The sequence below is a fragment of the Myzus persicae genome, unplaced genomic scaffold (genome assembly GCF_001856785.1).
Source record: "Myzus persicae strain clone G006 unplaced genomic scaffold, MPER_G0061.0, whole genome shotgun sequence".
Taxonomy (NCBI): Eukaryota; Metazoa; Arthropoda; class Insecta; order Hemiptera; family Aphididae; genus Myzus; species Myzus persicae.
This window is the reverse complement of record NW_019103919.1, coordinates 81,507-98,807: the sequence shown is the minus strand read 5'-3', so window position 1 is coordinate 98,807 and position 17,301 is coordinate 81,507. Positions and strand designations below refer to the sequence as shown.

The 17,301-nt window shown below is 29.4% G+C and overlaps 1 protein-coding gene across 1 annotated transcript in view; it reads left to right on the top strand.

Annotated features, from left to right (window-relative positions):
- Positions 1–12,541: 12,541 nt before the first annotated feature.
- LOC111036324 (venom dipeptidyl peptidase 4) overlaps positions 12,542–17,301 on the top strand; it is a 75,945-nt gene continuing 71,185 nt past the window's right edge. The window contains exon 1 of the mRNA XM_022318321.1: positions 12,542–13,244. Within this exon, the coding sequence (XP_022174013.1) occupies positions 13,167–13,244 (78 nt within the window). The 5' untranslated portion in view covers positions 12,542–13,166. The remainder of the gene's footprint in view (positions 13,245–17,301) is intronic.

Here is a 17,301-nt window from a genome sequence, read left to right as displayed (position 1 = left end):
CAGTACAAAACAAACAAAAATAATTCTAATTTCTTATAATATGCCAATTTTCAATAATCTACCGAAGTAAGTAAAAATAGTATTTAGATATTAAATTAATTTCAACAATAGGTCATAAAAAACTAAGCTTTTTTAACTAAGGATTTGTGTATAGGTATGTGGCTAGGATTTTTCACTAAAACCTGGGTGGTCACCTATCTGACAACTGAGGACACCGGCTGATATTTAATCTCAGAACACGTTTGTGACTGAAGCCATACACGGCTCCACACCAGGCCACATTTTAATATTTATATTGCTATTATCGTAATTGATTTTACTATTGCTGATAATGTGAAAGCAAGTAAGTTGGGTTGTTTACTATAGAAAACTTTGCATTATTATATTATTACTATTTAGTTATTTCAATAGGTACCTACGATATGCTTGTAACATAGATATTAGATTATCGTTATTAACTTTTGAGTTGATACCGACTTACAGTAAAACATAATATGTGTAAATAGGGTTCGTGATATTATATCTAGTTATTAAAGCTAATAGCATACATTTATTCTAAATGTTTTCAAAATATTGTGTCCATAAAATATAATAGTATATACAGTCAAAACTCTTTATAACGAAACTCTTTACAACGAAAAACTCTATATAACGTAAACATTACATAATAATGGTTGGTTTGCTATATAACCCATTAGACAATTCATTCTCTATAACGTATTAGTCACTCTCAATAACGAAACAATATTTTATGTTTCATAATACAATTTACGTGTTATCGTATCTATTACATATATAAACTATAAAAATAATCGGCAATAATGCCGAATAAAAAAGTCCAAACTAAGATGACAGACTATTTTAAATAAGGTATAAATATGTATAGTATAAAAATTAAATTATATTTAATAAGTATGTATAATAATAATAATAATTCAATATAATACGTAAATATATATAAAATAATGTAAAAATAATGATGTGTTTGATATATAATATTACATTGGTACATACCTTTATACATAAATAATTAAAATTTTGTTTTTTTTAAACCCTCTCTATTACGAAAACTCTCTATAACGAAAGAAATCTCTTGGTCCCTTCAGATTCGTTATAAAGAGTTTTGACTGTATCAATATGTAAAAGTTTCAAATCCCCATGAAAAGTATGTTTGAATAAATTACAAAAAAATAGGTAACTATAATCGTTATTTTCCATTTATATATCTAATTTTGTACTAATTTGAAAAAAAATGTCTATGAAAAAAAATTGTTCAAATAATTAAAAAGTTTTTTGGTTTCAGCACGAACTAATAAGCATTTTTGTATTGCATTTTTAGTATCTTAAAAATAAGACTGATTATCTATATTACACATTTTTAACTATTTGTACTGTATTACTTATTATGTGTATTTAACAACCAAACTATTTGTAAATGTTTATGACAAAAATCAAAGCAATATCTATACATGTGCCATTATTATTTTTTAAATAGGTACTTAGCTATAATAGGCTATAATATTTTATTATAATATCTTATGATATTATATGCTATAATAACAACAAGGTGCCTTGTTTGGGTTTCAGATTTTTGATCAAATGAACAAATTCTTTCTGATGTTTACAAAACAAAAGTAAAAATAAATCATTAATACTATACATCTACAAATAGCAAAAAAATAGCCAAAATTGTATATTTTAGTATCAACTAAGTAACTAAGTATTAAGTAGCAATTAGGTTCACGCCTTTTTACCAGCAAAGATATTTAAGTTGCAAGTCAAGTTTTTTACAGCTCGGAAAAGTAATAAAGAAATACTAAGCATACCTAGCATGAAGTAAATAAGTAGAGACATCTAAAATTGTTCTACTATAACATGAAAAAAAAAACGGTTACATAATTCAATTTAAATTAATGCAATTTATGTACAGTACAATACCATGTTTTATTTAATACAATTAAGAAAGTGTAATACTGAAATACGCTATTGACCAAAGAATACTGTTAGTATACCTGTTCTACTAGCATTAGTAGAAATCAGTGAGATTGGGGTTCACCAAGTCCTCTCAAAAGTTATAAGTATCAGTCGTTCAGTCGTAGCCCCGATGTTCCTTACAATATAATAAAGTGCCCAAAAGTCTAATGATTTTCATAATAATAAAATGTATTTTCAACATTTAACAAGAAACGATCGTATTTAATATTATCCTTCGACGTTTTTTATCAGCTGCAGTCATCCATGTCGCTCCAACCCAGTTTCGATGAAAATACGACATAGATACCTACGTAATAATATTATATTATATTTAACTACCTAATTATTATTGTTATTACCTGCCTAACGCATTTTGGTGCAGATATTGAATTGGTTATAATTCAATTAATAAATTACTTAATAATTTCCGTTCAGTATACTTTTCAAATGCTCAAATGTAGGATTATAATTTGTTTGTACTTTTTTATGGTTAAATTGTTTGCTTTGTAAAACGTAAGTTGTCTTATTGGAATTGCCAGCAAATGGGTGAGCAGCTCTAGTAATGAGCATTATAAGCTCAGCCACCCTTTTTCTCGAATTTTCTCTTATGATCGGTAAATGAGGCTGAATTTTTAACATGTATTTTGACAGTTTTCCAACTCTTAACTTTTGGGGTTATATTCACAACGACACAATGGACAGCAATCGAAACCAATCCAATGAAGCTCTAGAATAATACAACAATTACACAATGACAAATATTTAAGTTAAGTATATAATGACATTTTACACATACTTTTAGTTTAACTATAAAAAGTAATAGAAACTGGCTGATTTTATTTTCTGGTGATAAACAGATAGCTCCAAGACAACAGTATAATGAATACTTAGTTTTGGTGAAAATACAATAATATAGCTCTAAAAGTCAAAATTGTTTTTTTTTTTATTTACTGAAAAGTTTTTGAAAAATGAAACTGTCTGGTTTTTACGTCACAGACTCCTTCATTTTCTATCAATACCTAGTTAAAATTATTGGTGAAATTAAACGATTATTTTGTTGGTTTTTTAAATTTATTAAGGATACCAAATGTGTTAATCCTGTAAGAATCCTTCTACTTGTAATTTGTTCAGACGATAATATAAAACAATTTGGTTGGACGTCCTCGGCTCGATAAACACAGACCGTTCAAAATGCATTCGTGTTATGGCACTCGGCCTAATTCGACATAGAGGTCGGGTTACATATATTAGTATACATTATACGGTACAGGTATCGATGCTCGTGCGGCGTGAGATCTACGTCCTTTTACAGAAAAAAATAAATGCTTAGTTACGCTAGGGTTGCCCTTCACCGCGACTCGTTTCCATTTAACGCCACTTATAATAACTATAAATTATTATTGTTTTGTATTTTACAGAGTATTACAATCATTCAATGCATAGTTGTTGTGCCCATCTGAATTATATTATTATAATATTTGTATACCTAAATACTTTCCGCAAGCCGTCGATGTGGGTGGTGGTGGGTGCACCTGTCTGTGGCAGTGTGGCATTGACTGAGTTCGAGGATCGTAACAAAATATTTATAGGTTAAATACGAATCTTTTCTCATCACGCATACAATAATTCTACAACTAATCGCCCCCCCACAATTTTTATGCGAAATAGGTCAAATAAACGTCCTGGACAATTTTGTTTTGTTAGAATATATTATTATTATTACTGATTAAATCGATTAATACACAAACATTTCAAGTAGTCGAAAAGTTTAGATACGTATTGCAAATGACAAACAAATCAAAAATTTGTGTTAACTTTGAGTGCATATAAAATATATAAAAATAATATAATATATAAAATTATAAAATTGATCATGATGAATTTATGTAATTTATGTGTGTATATAATTATATTAATAATAATATAATAATATCATTTATAATTATACATAGTAATATACATTTATACATCTATAATTTATTTACTTTACAATTATATTATTATAATATATATGTATTCAGATGGATCTAGGTGAAAAAGCCCAAGGTATAAAGGTCTAAAATCAAAAATGTACTTAGTAAAATTGTCCTGCAAAATAAAATTATTTTATCAAAATTATTTCGAATAAAAAATATTATAAATATACAGATGAAAAAATAGATAATTACACACTTGTGACATATTGTACTTAAAAAATATATTACAACGTTGATTCTATTAAAAAAAATAAACGGTGATAAAAAGTTATTTACAAAAAAAAAAAACAGATAATGAATGTTATTAAAAATTGTCTTTAAATACAAGTACCGTTGTACCTATTTTATTAGGTACAGCATATAAAATACGAATTATAGTTTTCCAGAAACAAAAATCTTATAATTAACAAATAAACACTAATTACTTCAAATTTATAAAGGTCAACGATAAACATTAAAAAATATTATGCATACTTCTTTCTTTATTTTTATATACTCTACACAAATTGTTTTAAAATCAACATAGGTACAATATTTTTTTTTTTGCTGGACCTAATCTAATCTATCTAATTTATGTTCCTCTTTCATTAAATGTCAACACTCTCATTTGTCGATAGCAGACAATTATTGTAGTACTTAACGACGGAAATTTTTAACTTTAGACGATTTTAGTTCGGAAATTCTTGGTTTCGAACATGACTTCTGGTATTTTTACCTTGGACATTTCTGTAGACTGTCAGACAGTGAGGTGAGACCATTGCAGGCCATTGGTAATTCCTCAATTCTATCATAAGCTAATTACATAATTGTATCTGAGTTATTTTATTTAGATCGCGACACCAGCGTCGCTTCAAGCTCCAAAACTAGTGGATTTGGGCGGATAAAGGTAATACACGTGTATCCTATAAGTACTGTTACAATGGAAACGAGAGGCGTTTGTTGTGTATTACGTGTTACGTAGGAGGAAGCTTTTGAGATTTTTCCTGAGTGTTTTGGATTTGAATTTTTGGGGCTTGTATAACATATTATAATATTCGATTGTTTCACCGAGCCCCAAATTCGTATGGCGCAATAGGTCCACAATAATGAATTTCGGAAGAGCTTGTACATATAAGTAGTTTATTATTCAAGTTGACACGTTTGGATGCTATATTATAGGAGGAAACGTAATCCGGCCTGCTTTTGTCGTTTAATAGTACCTTTTAGCGTTTTACGTGCAGCCTTGGGGAGACGGTTGTCTGTCGAGTGTCACTCCTAAGTACCTACCTTAGACGTGTACTTTGTTGCATGTGTGAGAGGTTGATGATATAAGTATAATAAGGGAAGACATTCTCCAATTTGTACTGTGGCACTGCAGTGCAGGGTTTGACATATAAATCAAAATCGATTTTAATTATTCATACAAATCGTTAAAAACGTTTTAAATAATTAGTAGTAATATCATAACCAATTTTTTAAAAAATTATAATGGGTACTGTAATTGAACAATGAATATCGGTAGTTAATATCTACATGATACTTAATTTTTACAATTTGTATACACAAATCGATTTTTAATCTAAGTTTGAAATTCAACAATGGCCAATAACTGGCAGTCTTGTAAAGAATACTTTTATTTTGTATTCGGAATATACGTATTTGAATTAAGGAGTGTTATAGTATTCCAAATACATATTAGAATAGGTACATTTAAAAATCATATATTTTTAAGTATATATTTTTTCCCGCACTAATATTTGTCAGTTTTGGAATAGTTGGAAATGAACGCGGGTCATATTTTATTTAAAGAGAAAAATCATAATTGTACATAACTTATAATGTGCTCTGTTTGAAAAGGAAAATTTGTTTTATCACAAATTTAGACTATTTTTTTAATTTAACTAAAGTATTCTTTAATAAATAAAGAAATAAAAATACAATTATTCAGATCATGTAATCGAATAATTTTTTCAAAAAGTATTCGAATAAAAAAAAACTGTTTGAATGTACTTTTATTTGAATTTATTAAATTTATTCTAACACTTAACAAGACTGCCAACAGGTTTATAGTAGTATTCATCAGTACCTATAGGTCACAAGTCATAACTTATAGCCCATGGGCAATTAAGAATTAAAATTTCATTTTCTTAAATCCGTTTCACAGCCGAGCGTAACAGCGATCCCGCACGTAGGTATAAACCGCAATAATTACAATTGTAAAAATGGAAAAAAAATTTTTAAATCTAATTATAAAACTCGGGAAACAATTATTAAGTAAATAAATATTGCGTAGGTAATGATATAAAAATCATAAAATCATAAAATGAATATACCTATTGGTTTAAATTTATACCAGAAAAAACTCATATCGGTAAACATATAGGTAATTTATCGAAAATTATTTTAATTTCAAGCTGTGCTTGCTATGGTTTTCGTCGACTTGAATTCATACTTATCCCTACTCCTACATAATGATAAATAAAATAGTAGTTTGAATTATTTTGTATAAAGTAATCAGCATGAGAAATCTTTACGACTTTACGAGATTTGTTTTATTAATTAATTTTTTTTTTTTGCAACCAAATCAGTATTATTGAAAATTACCGTGTCGTAGTATTTTTATAGGTTTCCGAACATCTGTGAAAAATCACTGAAAACGTCGTACCTAAAAATTATTCACCGTATACCAAAAGATCCACAAAAAGCTGTTTTTTCCCCAACTCAAATACCTATGATTTATTATTCGCTTTCGAAATTAAAATAATACATTTACAGCACTGCAAACGACACAACCTTGCGCTAAGTCAAGCGATGCGTGACGATGACTGACGAGTGTCTGCAAAGTGCGCGGTATCAATAAATAATGTTGGACTAATGTCAATAGGATGTCTGTAAGTTTTTTTTATTTGTCTTACGTTTTGTTAATCTCGCCATCCAGGCTTGATACTGTGTATGAATAATTTGAGGACTGGACAACGCGTTTATCATTTGAAACGGAATGAAAATGATTTCGTTATTGAGTGAGGAAAATTCAACTAAATATTATTAGTTATTACCCACCTATTTTATATGAGCTGTAAGTAAATGAGAAACAAGATAATATGTAGATAGGTAAATTAAAATTGAAAACAATTCATATTGGCTGACGTATATTGTCACATCGTTAATAATTTAATACGCCACCATATACTAATAAGTAATAATGCTGTACAAACAACAAACACATTTACTTTAATTACCTATATTAAAATGTATAGTAAAATAATTGTACTTATATTTACAAATGTATAATTGCATTCGACTGCTGCTGTACGCCTGTAGTATACACACATTACATACCTGCTATTAAATGCTTTTTGTTTTAAATTAAAAATCAATAGTTCGAAACACGAACAATAATAATTATCAATATAGTTTACCAATACACAATAATAGGTATTGGTCGTAGGTACTTGACTTTATAAGTTAATCTTATAAAGTTATAACTCATAAGTATATGTTGCAAATACTAAAATTATGTTTAAACTTTCTCCGAGACATGAAATACAAATAATAGACGATAGGAATTGGGTACATCTCGACAATATCTCGTATTAAATAATTATATACAAATCTGTTACTGCTTTAAGGGAGAAAATGGCACAACATTGCCTTTTGATCTCTTCTCTCTTCGTTTCGCAAACATGTATATGCAACGGATGTGTATAATATGATATATGCGAGTATTATATTTGTATTACACACTTCGTATTTACAATATTGGAATATTCAAAATAAACACGGCGTAACAATATATATCCAATTGATAGGACCAATAAAATTGTATTTTGAGGCCAATCCTATATAATATATACTGTAAATAAGTGTACTTCAGTTTGAATGTATTTCAGTTTAAGTGTACAATAAGAAAAAAGTTTCAATTTCCACTCTGAATCTGAAGATTTCTGTTTGACCACTTGTTTAAAATGCGAATATCGGAAAATCCTTTCTTATTGCACACCTAGATTATTAGAGAAACAACTTTTACTTCTAAAAATTGTTGCAACATTTAAAACTTTTCTTGATAATGAATGTGACGTTTGGTGTAAGTTAGTGGTAACTGTCAATAGCACTACACCCATAACTACTATGGTTTGAATATCTGGTTCTTGATGAATTCTTCTTTATACGCATTGACTATACAGTGAAAAAAACAATGACGAATTCGAACTCCAGAAAATGCCGATTGAAATGCAAAATACAATGTGGAGTCCATTTTAAACTTAATCGAAATTGAAAATAAATTAGCAATTAAAAAAATCGTAAAATATAAATTAAAGTGAAATTTAAAAATTGAAGTGTCAAGATGAAGTGGACGGGTTGTACAATTATTATGACGACGAAGACGATAAAAAAATATTCATAAATTGATAATTGTATAATTATATTTACTTACTTAGAATATATAGGTACCTAATTGATTAATAAATCGTACAGTTAACGACAGAGATGAATAAAAAAAATCTTTTTTTACGGTAATTATTTAATACGTCTATAACACGATGAATAGGTAATCTCTAACTTATAAGTAATTTGCCGTCATGCATTCGTGCTATCGAATAATCATTAATCACAATATCAACGGTTATTATAGATATGACAATATAATTACATGCCATGGAATGTTAAAGATAGTATTTAATTTTGTAACCTTCTTTCATAATAATTGTTAGTAATTATATGAGTATTATGCGCCTAGACGCCTAGTATCTTACTTAAAGAACCTACACCTACAACGGGGAATAATCTCGGATAGTGTGAAGCATATTATTTTTAACGAGCGACGTGGTATAGTGTATATTATGATTATAACGATAGTTACGAAAAAATACTTAGAGATTAGGGAGCATGCTGGATGAAACGGCGATCTTTCGCGTGATGAACTGTCACGGAATCCATATTTTGCAATATTATATATTATATTATAATTTATCAAGTAACTACTGCACATTTCAAGGAAAACTCTGAATGTAAAAAAAATGCATTTAACTTTTGTGTGCTTATAATTTTTGTGATAAAAAATCCTTGTCATTTGTAAGCTGTTATTTCTTAAATATAAGTACCCAAATCTACCACTCGGTTAAGACACTGTATTATAATATCATACATGCAATACGACCTGCATAATACTGCAGTGAAGATACTTAATAATATCGTTACTACGAGCACATCGCTTTGTAATAATACAGATGTGTGGCAAAGCGGTAAACCGTATATAGTGCGGTGAAAAAAACACCTTTCGATCGGAGTAAAATTTCCTGTTTACTATTTTCACCGTGTATAATGACAAGGACGCTAGCGCTCATTTAACATTTTCACATACACATCAAGACCGCGGTCACTGTTTTTTTGCTTACATCACAAACATATTATTATCATTTTATAAATATTCAAACATCATAGGGAGAATTTTTTTACAACTTGACTCGTTTTCTCAGTCAATTTTCGTGTCATAATTGTGGGAAAAATGTTTTCCCTGCGATAGATATTGCGCTACACAAAATGTCAAAATCTATGGCTGCGGTATTCTATTCTTAATCCAACTTCTGCACAATATAGATGGATGCGTTTTTGCAAAGAATTCATTATTTACTATGGGTGTACGTCTTTAGAATTGGCACCTGCACAAGTGGTCCATATAACTCGGATAGGTGAATTTTGTACCACGGTATGAAAAAATATTTAATCAAAATTGTTGATTGCACTTTCTGAAGTCTGCCCGTTACATACGCTGATATTTGATTGCATTTTTAGGGGGGGGGGGGGACTAGAAGAATAAAATCTAAAGTGACCCACACTGCCACACCCCCCATAGTTCCTACCCAAAACACTAGTATACTATACCAGGTACCTGCTATAATGCATTGCTAATAAGGATATGATTATACTAAAACACACGACAATGAATAAAGAACATTTAATAATAATAACTAGAACTAGGATTTTAATGACCTAAAAAATACACAAAAATGCACTAAAATAAGTGCAAAAATGGCCTAAAAAATCTAAAAAAAATTAATTTACAATTAACTATACTACTTTTTCGATTCATACCCACTTTGCCGAACCCCAAATCGCCGACAACTCAGTTTGCGACAAATATAATAACAGTTTTAAAATATTTTTAATATTATTTTATTAATATAGTTTCAATTTTCCCGATTCTCGGACAGGTGACAATAATTTTATCGAAAACGAGTATAACAGCGATAATATTATGGTGTCTTGTAGATATAAGTTCAAAGGTACTATTTTCACAAGGGTACCATAGGTACTATTTGAGATTACCACCTATACAACACATATTAAAAAAACTTAAAATAAACAAAAATTAGTTTAAATATACAAAATGAACTAAATATTTGTAAAAATGAGCTTAAAAATCTAATAAAATGCATTTAACACATGAAATGCAAAAAATACAAAAAATTGCATGGTACAAATTACACAGTCTAAACTGTAATGTTACGAAAAAAATTTAGTTTATGGTTAGAACTGTATAGCTCACTTAAAGAAAAAAAATGCGAAGGTCACCGGAATTCCCCTTTAAATTAATAACCATAATTGATAATTATATTTTAATAAAATATTTCTATTTTTAATAATAAAACATTTAACGAGTATAATTAAAATATCCTCGTTCTTAATATTTTTTTGTTATATCATTTTCAATGTACATTATAATTAATATGCTATACTGACATACCTTTAGTATGAAGCATTGATGTTCTTAGTCAGGATTTTATTTATCACACAGAGGAGAAACTTATATCTAAGATTTAAAAATGTAATGCAAGATGCCTTACAAGTTTGCCTACCTTTATCAAATAAAGAATTTCTACCAGAAAGTCAAATTACATTTTTATGAGCGTTTGAAGTTGAAATTTTTACAACATTGAATATTTACTCGAATTGTCAAGTTGTGATTTTCTTATTTTAAATTCAAATTTAACACATCCATTACAGTGACACCCTAGGCATCTATGTACAGCAGAGCGTTAACCACTTTCTCGTGTTTTTACTTTGTGGTTGGTTTTTGGTAACAAAATGAATATAGTTTTAAACTTGTAACTACACTAGAATCAATTGAAAAAATATTGGAACCAAATTCATTAACATAAGTTTGGAGCCGATTTGATCAACTTTACTTTACTTCAGGCATAAAGATGCTTTAAATGATTTTGAAAAATCAATATCAAAACACTGGAATATAGCCGTATAGTAACACCTATAGTGTGTTTCAGTAGTTAACTATTAACGCAAGACGCAACACATCAAAATTATGGAGGAAAAATAAAATAAAATAATTGTGTGTGTTCATAGTCAGGTAATACGAGTATACGACGATAACGCTGTGGTAGTCCTACGCAAATACGACAAATTCGATAATTGCAGAACATTTGATACGATTTCAAAAATAACTAAATTATTGGAAACGAACGGAATAGTCCGGTGTGATCGATAATAACAGATAATAACAACAGAAATGTTCATATGAACGTGTCCGATGTGTTTGATCCAAAATCTTTTTTTTCAATGAAATTTGGTTTTCATATAATATTATGCCTGTAAATTGCAATTAAAACTCTAAATTAGAAAAATATCCTTAAAAATATTTAATATGGCAAGAAAACATGTCCACTCAAACTGTGCGTGTTGTTTTTAAAATATAAAATTTATTTAAACACGAGTTCAATAATAAATATAAAAATGTTACAAGGGCCTCGGTAATACCCGAATTAGTGCGAATAATGTCAAGAAAAGGGTAGCACGGGACTTGTATAGTTGGTTCACTTGGCACTTTCAGTACTAGCCATTGCATACATTTGTTTATAATACATGCATAATTATCTACATGGGCTGAACGACTCGGCTTCACCCGGTCAGTGTTTGCAATGTCCACATTTATCCACTAGACCGTGTATAGGTACATAATTTATTATGAGACACCATTTGCAATTGTTTTATTTTTAAATATTACAATGTTATACAAAATAATATTCCTAGCTTGCGCTGTGTTAATAATAGTAGCTAAAGGCAAGTTATTCATTGGTATAGTTTAAAACTTCCTACGAAGACTGTAGATATAAATGTCATAATTAATACTTATGTCGCGATGACGTCCTTATGAGCGTGATGTTGAAGTGCAGACGGTCCTACGTCTCGAGATGATAGTGCAGTGAAGCTGTTGACACTTGTATGATTTTTAATGCGTGGGTCTTTGAGTCGTCGTGCGTGTATAATGATAATATTATTATCGCCACACTCTGGTCACTAATGTGCCGCCGAGACAGTAAGCATGGGTAATATAATAATAATATATAATACAGGTAGGTATAACAATGTTTGTACACGGGCGGGAATCGGGTACTTTCACAGTTTCACATATTATTATTATTATTATTTTCCGCGGCGAGTAGGTACAACAACAACATTAATAATATTATTATTATTATTGTACGCACGATACCTGTCGGCGGCGGTGGCGGCGGCAGCGGAGGGTCAGTGCCGAGTGCGTCCGAGGTACCTACCTACCTACTTTCACTTGCAGCTGCAGTACTCCGCGCGAATACCGTAGAGCGCACCGTCTCAGATCGTCCCGTGTCGTCTTAAAAACGTGATAATAATATTATTACTGTCATTGTCGTCGGTCGTCTCGCAGCCCCCTCGAACAATATTATTATCACTATTGTCCATTATCCCCACGAGTATACGAAACAGCCCTCGTCCGCGGGTTTAATAAAAACATTAAATCATCGAAAATCTGCACGACGACTGCAGCAGCTGCAGCTGCAGTAGTGCGCGTTTGTCGGCAGCGATTTCTATTCGCTGCAGCAGCTACCGCGTATCCGTTTGCGGTACCTACCTAATCGCATTATACACCTACCGTGGTATACGCGGGCTGTCGCCGGTTCGCTTGTCGTCGTCGCTGTACACCGCACAGCGACCATAATAATAATAATAATAATAATATTATCATTATCGTAACGTCGTCGAGGTCTCTCGCCAATATTATTGTTATTTTTGGCAATATAGAATTAGTTACCCATATAGCTCGTGATAACTGATAACTGATAAAAATAATAACAATAATATTGCGGTCCAAGACAGGCGGTCAGCGGCCTCCCCGACAGATCTCGCGCGGATTACACGGCCGTCACTGCGACGCGAGTAGCAGCAGCGGCAGCAGCAGGTCTCATGCCTCGTCAGTCGGCCGCACTCAACGCGTTCGACATGCGCTCCTCGACAGACGTCTTCCACTCGCCCACTACAATGGTAAGACGATTTTTATTTTAACAATTGTTTTAGAATATTTTTTTCTTGGATTCTTTCCAACCGATGCCTATCATTATAGGGACCATCTCGCACGTTAAGATTCGACCCTTCTTCGTGTATAATATAGGTACCTAATTATAATACCTAATTGTGGTATTGTAACTATAAAAAAATTAACTACCTATGTCGTATTGGGAATAATCATTTTTATTCGTTATTATTATTGTGAAAATGTGAAACACTCGTGAATTTTTCTACCTTACGAGAACATTCGCGTTCACTCAGCTGTTTGTTGATCGACGGACGGATATCGGTATAGTAATACCGACGGCGAGCTTGTATGCTATTATTGCTATTTGATTTTGATTTTTTGACTTTCTATTCTTATTTCACAGTACACGTAGTTTACATCCTTTCTTCATAATATTGCATTTTTTAAAAAACTTATAGATTTTTTGTTTAAATTAACGAACAAAATCTCACACGAAAAACTATTTGAATAAATTAGGTTTTAGATACGCGCGCTTATAATATTACTATATAAATATGGTTAATACCTAATAATTTATTCAAAATATTTTTAGGACATTTAAAACACTTTTATTTTATTCGAATACCTTTCAAATCGAAATTTTTTTGTTGTAAATTATTCTGTTTATTGTGATAATTTATAATTATTATTTTAACACACGGGTGCGCAACGTCACGAGTTACTTGTAAATTGATAACATTCTTTTATTATAATTATATACTTTTTACTATTTATTATTATTCACATTTGTATACTTTCACTGTTATATTGTTATTACTAAATCCGACAACTAGTATAACTCGTATACTATGTTTTTAATTTTTATATAGGTACATTATATTAAGACCAATGATAATTTATTAAAACAAGATTTTTCAATGTAACTATATTACAACTATTTTCATTGTAAAAATTAGGTGCCTAATATATAGGTACCTAAAAAATAATTAAATACCCTACATAATTATACACCTATAATAGATGAGTACAATAGTATTTGAAAGACTGAATAAACATAATGCTTGAACAATATTGTCGATTAACCATTTTGTACGAAATTGTTATTTTATTTTTTTCGAACGTCCGGTGTCAGCCTTTTTTTTGCCTATGGGTACAACTAAAATTCGATGACTTATGTAAGATGCTAAAATTAGACTATCAAAAATATCAAATTTTACGAGTGAGTCGTTCAAAATTTCAAACATCAATCAATTTAGTACATTTATAGTTTTTTCTTTATTTATAATTTTCCCATATTATGTGTGTACTTATAGTCTATAAAGGAATACCGGCCACAATACATGGCGAATCACCAATCACCTATTTTATTCACTTCAATGATGCATTTATTCACATTTAACTTTTGGAATGATCAATTACAGTTATACTTTAAGACTATATTTTCAAATAATTTAATTGATATTTAATAAATATAATATAATATTGATAAGTAATAAGTGTCCCGTGTGTAATATAATTTTCTTTTTTTCTAATTACAACCCGTTATTTTTGTGAATATTTAAATAATTTTATATGTATGTATAGGTAAATTGACATTCGTATGAATAGTTTCACAGTTATCGAATTTTATGTTCTAATTTGTGTGAGTAAAATATAAATAGTCTTTGATAATAGACGTTTTGATTTAGATAGGTACACTTAAATGCTTAAAAACATCATCTGCATAATTAAAGAGGTTGATTCACATAAAATTATGTATTTATGTTTATATTGTCTCAAGGCTTGTGTGGCACAAGATACAAATCTAAGTACTTACCTATTTGAAATTTTTAAAATATGGTCCTTAAATATAAATATAAATAATAAATGCATTGTAAAAGAAAAAATTGGATTGAACCCTATGCTCAGTAAATAATATTCTGTAGTCTGTATACAAATGGTTGTTATGGGTGAACGTTTATAGTCTCAATAGTTATAAAAGAAACCATCATAATATGAGTGTATCACTTCGCTCATCTCGGCTTAGATTATTTGTTCATTGTGAATAGTTGAGATGACATTTAATTAAATGTTAATGAAATCAATAAATTACGAATTGATTGAACGTATTTCGAGGGCCATTCGTTGTTAGTTTTTCCAAGGTTTTCGATGCATTTTATTGAACTAAAAGGACCTTTTTAAAGTACTATTCACATTCGATTTCCTATTTTTAAAGGTGCTACTATTTTATGTACTTACTACCACTATTATTGAATCTGTTTGAAGACTCCTTCAGCCCGGGAAAAACGCTCACTTAAAAAAAAAATAAACTATAAAATCGTGGTAAGACCAATATAATTTGTATTTCAATTTTTTCACTGAGAATCTAAGCTGTTGCTATTCTAAACACCATTAAGAAAAATAATTTTTAAAAAAACGTCTGGCCCGAAAATATCACTCATTAATTATTATTACTGTAAGACATAAATCACCAAACAGGATTGATCGCTTTTTTACTAATGGATAATGAATAAGTAGCAATTTTCTGAATTCCTTTATAACGACTGATGTATATATATACTATATAATGTATATAGAAATATTTAGAATAGTTTTATATTTACAACCAAAACATCCATGTTATGAAAAACCCATTTATCCAATCCCTAATGGCACGAAAACAAATGTCACGTTTTTTTTTTTGAAATTGGATGAATTTAAACAGGTACTTACATATCTACATTTTATAATATATAGTAATAACCATACCAGTTTAATTCTATTGATCAAGAAATAAAAAAAATATAAATATAAACAACAAAATACGAATACCTGCACAGTGCCAGTACTATAATATATGTCATGTAGTATTGCTATGCCCATACCGTTGTAGCAAATGAATATTGAACATTGCTCTAGAGTCTAGACAAAATAAATGTCCTAATGTACTCTTTAAATTGAGTCATGGAATTCGAAATGAAATCATTTTGGTTGATATGCCATTTGCGAAGGTACGAAGATGACATTACTTTACAAAATATTTAATCGAGTGTCTGTACATTTACAAAATTTCACTTTCTCAACAATACTTTTTAATCCTGTAAATTCCCAAAAAAGTCTACCGGACTGAATAAAGTATAAATCTATTCGTGGTCTCTTTCGCGAGTGAATAAATGTAAAATGTAAAAAAAAAACACAAACATAATCAAACAGTAAATAATATTACAATTTTAATTGTGTATTGCAGTGTAGGATCAAATTCAACGTAAGTATTAATAGTTTCACAGTCCCTTTCTGTAACTGCAGTTAAACATTTTAATTTTACGATTTTATTTCCTTATAAAAAATATTTGAGGCCAATATTGTTTTATATTTTTTTGACAATTTAACGTTTTAATGTATCGTGCCTTGTTACCCATCGGGTTTATAAACCAGCTAAACCTACGTTGAATATCTATTATAGCATAGTAGGTAGTCAAATTAAACTAATAGTGGGTACCTACCTAATTATTATAATATACTCATCTCGTTTAATATATTTTTACCGTCTTAACTTATTAGAAGCTAAAATTAAACAATTATATACTATTATTTTGAATGATAAGTGCATGTATTTTTAGAGTTATAGTATCTATGTATTATAATGAAATATTTATTTGCCTATAACTACTAAGAGAAAAAAAATATTAATTTCGAATAACATTTATAATCATTTAACGTTTAGACTAAAAGTTAAATTCAATGACTGAGACTATTGTCTCATATATATATATAGCTGCCAACGGGCAAAATATATATGTATATAATATACTCGTACAAGGAATATCAGAAAGTTGGAATATGCAGTACAGATTTACGTATTTTAATTATATTTCAGTGTACAATTGTCAAATACTCTTGTGACCCCTACCCTGTTATTATTATTAGGTATTTAATAAAACAAGAGATTACTACATTTTTTGTTTTTTAAGTGTACCAAGTCCATCATCTGCGAAAAAAAGTCTTTATCCACGTTATAGTACATAATACAATATTTATATGACTGTATAATGCATACCTACATATTATGTATAATACCGTAGTCTA